This window comes from Myotis davidii, unplaced genomic scaffold, assembly GCF_000327345.1.
Source record: "Myotis davidii unplaced genomic scaffold, ASM32734v1 scaffold1199, whole genome shotgun sequence".
Lineage (NCBI taxonomy): Eukaryota > Metazoa > Chordata > Mammalia > Chiroptera > Vespertilionidae > Myotis > Myotis davidii.
Window position 1 is genome coordinate 176562 of NW_006290022.1, and position 7229 is coordinate 183790.

General features: G+C 53.9%; 1 protein-coding gene across 2 annotated transcripts in view; it reads left to right on the forward strand.

Moving 5' to 3' along the window:
- The first annotated feature begins 1305 nt into the window (after positions 1-1305).
- ZNF582 (zinc finger protein 582) overlaps positions 1306-7229 on the forward strand; it is an 8281-nt gene continuing 2357 nt past the window's right edge. Inside the window, exons 1-5 of one of the 2 annotated variants that reach the window (XM_015563252.1) lie at positions 1306-1812; positions 3548-3680; positions 4195-4271; positions 5471-5597; positions 5840-5935. In XM_015563252.1, the coding sequence (XP_015418738.1) occupies positions 4263-4271; positions 5471-5597; positions 5840-5935 (232 nt within the window). In that variant the 5' untranslated portion in view covers positions 1306-1812; positions 3548-3680; positions 4195-4262. The remainder of the gene's footprint in view (positions 1813-3547; positions 3681-4194; positions 4272-5470; positions 5598-5839; positions 5936-7229) is intronic. The other variant, XM_015563253.1, reaches the window with a different exon arrangement.

Sequence of the window (7229 nt, forward strand, 5' to 3'; positions counted from 1 at the left end):
CAGGTCCCAGCCCAGAGGTCAGCCTCATGGCTGTTTCCAGGGGGCCTCTGTGACGTCACGTCTTCTGCTCTGAAGGTTCACCCACCGCCCAGCGCGGAGGCAGCGCGCCCTCCAGCCACAGGCACCGGCCTGGTCCCCGCTCTGCCCCCCAATCCCTGGCACCGCAGGCTCCCCAAACTGTGTCGCTGGTGTCAGCGGCTTGAGGTCTGGAATATGCCTCCCGAGAGAAAGCCACTGCAGCTCTGCATTCCCCTCCTCTCGGGGATCAGCGCTGCCCAGCGTCCGCACAGACTAGTTCCTTACACATTATTATAGTTTTTTAAAAATACATTTTTATTGATGTCAGAGAGAAAGGGAGAGGAAAGACAGAAACATCAATGAAGGAATCATGGATCGGTGGCCTCCTGCACGCCCCGCAGTGGGGATGGAGCCCACCACCCGGGCAGGTGCCCTGATGCGGAATCGAACCCGTGACCTCCTGGTTCCTAGGTGGACACTCAACCCCTGAGCCAGGGCGGCTGGACCCCATTACCTGGTTTTTTGTTTAGAGCAACTTCTGGCCAGTGACACCGCAGCGCTGGAAGCGGGGACTCCCCCCTGGTGCTTTTTCCCACTGTCTTTCCCCTTCAAGCTGCCACCATCAGACAGACAGACAGAGCGAGGGTCCTTTGTCCTGCATCTGCACGGGTCCCGGGTGCTGCGTGAGCACTTCCCCTTCTGGCTCCAGATAACCATCCACAGCGTGTCTATTTCCACGGGGGACCCGGCGCGTGGCTCCAGGACAAGCCGCCACCTGGTCCTGGGAGGGACCAGGCATCATCATGGGGCCTGATGCACATCCAGGACCAGGGGACACCCGGCCACAGGGAGGGACCAGGCATCACGGGGCTTGATGCACATCCAGGACCCAGAAGCACCCGGCCACAGGGAGAGACCAAGCATCACGGGGCCGAAGCATCCAGGACCCGGGGGCACCCGGCCACAGGGGGAGACCAGGCATCACGGGGCCAGAGCATCCAGGATCCGGGGACACCCGGCCACAGGGACCACGCCGGTCGGGATGTGCAGATCCAGGGCTCCCTCCCCTCGCTTCCACGCAGACGTGAGCTGCCGGGGGCGTTAGGGGACTCGGCCGAGAGGTCACCCCATAACAGAAAACTCCTCGACGTCTCGTGTAAAACGTTTCTGCCGATCTGGCATCCCCATGATCGACATTTATTCCAACACAGATCCAATGTTTACAATCGGTTATCAGACAAACTCCTTGGGCCTTTTTCCTCCCTCCCTTCGGGGGGTCATGGCTGCCCCACGGAAACGCCCAAACGTTCTTTTACTCGTCACACACAACCGTCGAACGGTCCCAATCAACCGCCGGGTCGGAACCAAACACGACGTACACCATCACAAGCAGCGCCGTACCCGTGGTCACGGCCCCTCTCACACTCGCACCCGCAATCAGAGAGGCGATCTCACGCACACAGCACGCTCCACGCACCGGCTCTCACACAGCAACTCCCACCGCAGAACGCACTCCGTCGGGTTCCCCCGACGGGCGCACACGGGTACCGCCCACTGCGAAGCATCGCGAGACCGGGCCTCGCGGCGCGCGGCAATCTTTACAGCCAGGAGACTACGTTTCCCAGAATACACTGCGGCGCCGGCCCAATCGCTACGCCGCATCGGCGCGGCTTTGTGCGTCTGCGCCATCTTCCGGCTCCAGGCGACGAGTTCGCCGGTACCGACAAGAAAGCTCACCTGGGACGACGCGAGGGGGCGCGGTCTCGGTGGCACTCGGACCCGAGAAGGCGGCAGGTGAGGGGATCCGGAGTTTCCCGCGCGCTCCGGGGCCCGTGCGAGAGCGGGCGCCGCGGCCGGGCTGGTCTTGGGCCTGGGGGGAACCGGAGCGTCTCGCCTCAGCATCGGTCTGCGGCTTCCCGGGCTCTGGACTACATTTCCCATCGGCCCCCGCGACGCTCCCCCGGCCGGCGTTCCCTTTCTGCGTCACAGCTCATCACCCGGGGCACCAGACCCCTAGGGTGGGTGTGGAGGGATCCCCACCCCCTGAAATTGCTTGTGGGTGTTTTGCATGGATTCTGACGCATGCCCTTTTCTTTTTTTTTTAAATCTAGGCTGAAATCTTGTTCCATGACATTCACCAAGAGTTGCAAGGCCCCAAAAGATTTAGAAGCAGAGACTTAATCCTTGGGGACATTTTAGATGATTTTGTTCAAAATCTGTGACCAACAGTGGGGAAAGGGTTGAGGAAATCCGGGGCCATTCATGCAATAAAATATGACATATTATGCTAAAACGGTGCTCAGAGGAAGGAAAAATTCCCGTTACACCATACCCAGGAACATTCATAATTATCTCATCTACGCATTACTTGCAATGAAATATTTGTGAAGAAGAAAAAAATATTAGTCATGTGCCGGGCCCTGTCCTAAACTCCTTTATAAACAGCTCAAGAAGTAGTTAAGTGAGGTCACTCTTAACACTTGGATGTCTTCTATTCCAATTTCTTTTTAAGATTTTTTTAAAAATATATTTTATTCATTTTTTACAGAGAGGAAGGGAGAGGGATAGAGAGTTAGAAACATCGATGAGAGAGAAACATTGATCAGCTGCCTCCTGCACATCTCCCACTGGGGATGTGCCCACAACCCAGGTACATGCCCTCGACCGGAATCGAACCTGGGACCTTTCAGTCCGCAGGCCGACGCTCTATCCACTGAGCCAAACCGGTTTCGGCTCTTTTTAAGATTTTTACCCCCCCCTCCCCCCATGTGTCCGTAGGGGGGTGGGTTTGACTTATTTTGCTGAATGTTCTTAGGTTGTACAAAGGGTCCATTTGTGGATGTCATTCATTGTTGTGCCATGGCCAGCACGGCCAAGGGTGAGTCTGAGGAGGGACGGTGAAGGATTGAAGAAAAGACAAAGAGAATACAGCTGGGGCTTGGTGGCTCTCCCATGCCTGGATGAGGACACAAAAGGCCCAACCTTCAAGCTGATGCTTTATTTTACAGTCTGATTAAAAAGAACAAGGGCAGATTAACATGTATACAAATGTTCTTGTCTTGGCATCACTTAGGTTTGGAAGGAAGGAATTAGGGAGGGCTACAAGGTCAGGCTTAGTTATGCTAGGCCAGTGGTCGGCAAACTCATTAGTCCACAGAGCCAAATATCAACAGTACAACGATGGAAATTTCTTTTGAGAGCCAAATTTTTTAAACTTAAACTATATAGGTAGGTATGTTGTTATTAACTTAATTAGGGTGCTCCTAAGGCTTAGGAAGAGCCACACTCAAGGGGCCAAAGAGCCGCATGTGGCCCACGAGCCGCAGTTTGCCGACCACGATGCTTGGAGAGCTCTGCCCTCCTGGCTGGGACTTGTTCATGGCCCTGCCACAGGTCAGCCCCAGGCTTGACCCTAGAGCCGCTCCCGACAATTGTCTGTGGGCATCGACCATCTGGCTGGGCCCAGATTGACCCGACCACTTGCTTGCTTGTGACCTGTTCTGTGCTAATTTTCAGTTCTGTTTTCCAGCAGCTGTTTGTGTGCACACAGCTTCTCACGCTGTGATGTCTGTGCAGCGGCCTCTGTATGTGTTGATCATGGAGGATGGGATCTGCTTCATCTAACTGACCCCCCGGACCCACACTCCATCTGTGGACTCAAGGTAGGGCCCATGGAGTGGTGTCCACCGGGCCTTCAGTAGGGCTGTGGACTCTTAGTGAACTTGGAAGTTGGGGAAAGTGCCCACGAGACTTCTGAAGGTGTTCCATTGTGAGCATGAGAGTCGGATGGTCTGGTTTAGGGAAGACTTGATTCTTGGCTGGGCGGATCCGGATCAGGCCGGCTCTCTGGGCTTCCTCTGGCCTGAGGTCAGGCTTCTTTGTCTGTGGGATGCCACATGATCTTAGTCACTGGGCCAGGTCTGAGCATCCCCATCTCGGATTTGCACCAGTGACGTTCTCGGGCTGTTTCGGGGAAACGGGAGAGAAAGGCCACTGGGTCCCTGTGTCCTCGCAGGAAGCTGGGCGTCTCGTGGAGTTGGGTGAGGGCCCCAGTTTGTCCCGTCTCCCTCTGATTGGTCGGGAGGTGGAGGTGAACGGGATGGGGACTTGTAACCATGGTGTCCTGGGAGCTGCCAGGCAAGCCTGGTCTCTCGTGTTCGCTGTTTCCTTCCCCAGCTCTGCCCCCTCAGGACTCTGGCCTTCGCCGAGAGGAGGACCCCTCAGCCCATGACATTCCAGACGTAATGTCCATGGTGAGTTTCTAGATCCTTATAAACACTCGCTTTCCTGGTCCCAGCGTTTCCTCGCACCTGGGCTCCGTCCCAGAGACTCCGGTGCTCAGAGCTTCCTGTTCTCAGGAGTGAAAAGACTGGGTAGCCTGTGTCCTCTCCCGGTTCCCTCTTCTAGCAAAAAATTCTTGGTTTGGGCTTATTTTTCTTTGACTCCATCGAAGTAGAAGTTCTGGGTCTCCCCTGGAGAATTTAGTATGTGCCAGGCTCAGAGTAAGTCACCGTTGGGAACACTCCACGCAGTTGGATTTTAATTTTCACCCCGTATCTGTGTAACAGAGCTTTGGTGAGTGTGTAAAAAAGAATGTCCAAGAACATTTAAGCCCTGGCTGGTGTTGCTCAGTAGGTAGAGCGTCAGCCTCCAAACTGAAGGGTCCTGGGTTCCATTCCGGTCAAGGGCACTTGCCCGGGTTGCAGGCTTGATCTCCAGTAGGGGGTGGGCAGGAGAAAGCCAACTGACACATCTCTTACTCCCTCTCCCTTCCTCTCTCTCTAAATATCAAAACTTTTAAAAATATATGTTATTTTTTATAGAGAGGAAGGGAGAGGAATAGAGAGTTAGAAACATCGATGAGAGAGAAACATCGATTCAGCTGCCTCCTGCACACTCCCTACTGGGGAGGTGCCCGCAACCAAGGTACATGCCCTTGACTAGAATTGAACCCGGGACCCTTCAGTCCACAGGCCGACACTTGATCCACTGAGGCAAACCGGTTAGGATTCAAAACTATTCTTTAAAAAAAAACAAAACAAACGTATTAGGCCCTCTCTGGTGTGGCTCGGTGGATAGAGCATGGCCTGGACTGAAGGGTTCTGGGTTCCATTCTGGTCAAGGGCACATGCCCAGGTTGCGGGCTTGATCCCCAGTAGGGGCGTGCAGGAGGCAGCTGATCCATGATTCTCTCTCATCATTGATGTTTCTATCTCTCTCTCTCCCTTCCTCTCTGAAATCAATAAAAATACATATTTTTTAAAAACACAAAAAAGAAAATTGTTTTTTTAAAAAAAGAACATTGAACTCACACCCATGTTCTCCCGTCATCGGCTCACTTCAGAGGCCCCAGCTGCAGCCTTTTCCTGCAAAGACTCCCTCCACCTCCTCTCCTCCCACCGAGAGAGGTTCCCGCGAGGTTCACCTGCGCTCGCTCTGCCCGTTGTTGCAGGGGTCAGACCTGTTCAGGGATGTGGCCGTCGTCTTCTCCCGGGAAGAATGGGAGCGGCTGGCGCCTGCTCAGAGGGATCTGTACAGGGACGTGATGTTGGAGACCTACAGCCACCTGCGCTCGCTGGGTAAGGGCGCCTCGTCCGGTAGGTCGGAGGGTACCCGTGGGTGGAGGAGTTCCTGCCTTGTCAGTGTGAGGGGTTAAAGGGCAGCTCCCTGGGCTGAAGCTACGTTGTCGCCAGGCCTCGGGTGACTGTCAGGTCGTCCCCTGTCCCTTCCTGCTATGGCCTCTCATCCTGGATGACCAGGTCCTGGGCCTGAGCTCTGGGGCCGCACCATCACCGGGCGTCGTGTCTTTTCTCACGTCCAGATCTCGCCATTTCCAAGCCTGATGTGATTGCCTTCCTGGAGCAAGGCGAGGAGCCCTGGAGGGCGGAGGAGGCAGCGAGGGATGGCCTGTGTCCCGGTGAGTGAGGCGCTTGCGGGAGGAGGGAAGCCAGCTCAGGTAACCTTCCAGCAGCGGAGGAGGAAGCCGGCCCTTTGAGGTGGAAAATAGTTCCTCTGAGTCGCCAAGCTCAGAGGTCAGGCTGAGGAGGTACCTTCGGTGGCTTGCCAGCAGCACTTGACAGATGCTCCTCCCTGGAGCATCTCCTGTCTCTTGCCCCTGCCACGTCTCTAACCCCCTCGGCCCCCCATGGTGGGTCCTCTCACCATCTCTAGGTTTTGGCTCAGACTCGGCCTCTTCCTTCCTGTTCATCTCCTTTCCCAGGACCTTCTCCGCTGCCAGGCCAAATACCACCCATGCTGGGCTCTCCAGGATGGCGCAGCTGGTGCCACACAGCCATTGGCATTTAAATGAATTACAGTGAGCCCAGCCGGCCTGGCTTAGTGGTTGAGCATCGACCTATGAATCTGGAGGTCACGGTTCGATTCCTGGCCAAGGTCACGGAGCATGCCTGGGTTGCAGGCTCCATCCCCAGTAGGGATTTAATTTTTTTAGTAACCTCCATACTGTTTCCCAACGTGACTGCCCCATCGTACGTTCCACCAGCAGGGCATGAGGGCTCCCATTTTTCCACATCCGTGCCAGCTCTTGTGACTGTGTTCTTTGGTGTGTTTTTCTTCTTTTTCAATAGTGGCCGTCCTCGTAGCCACGAAGTAGGATATCATAGTTTCTATTTGGATTTGTCTAGCGATTGATGATGTTGAGCATCTTTCCATAAGCTCATTGACCATTTGTGTATCTTCTTTGGAAACCTGTATATTCAAGTCCTTTGCCCATTTTTTTCATCGGGATGGGTTGCTTTTGTCACTGAGTTGTGGGGTTTCTTTATATAGTCTGGATATTAACCCGTTATCAGATATATGATTTGCAAATATTTTCTTCCATTCTGTATGTTGCCTTTTCACTCTGTTGTTTCCTTTGATGCCCAGTTATTGTTTGATGTTGTCCCATGTTGTATATTTTTGCTTTTATTGCCTATGCTTTTGGTGCCATCTCTGAGAAAGTATTACCAAATGCAATGTCGTAAAGCTTTCCCCTCTGTTTTCTTCTGGGAGCTTTATAGTTTTAGGGCCTGTGTAGGTCTTCCATTCATGTCGAGTTAATGTTTATATTTGGTGTGAGGTAAGGGTCTTGCTTCATTCTTTTGTAGGTCGATATCCAAGTTCCTCAGCACCATTTATGGAAAACACTGTCCTTTCTTCATTGTGTGGTCTTGGCACCCGTGTCAAAGATCATCCGACCACATGTGTGAGGG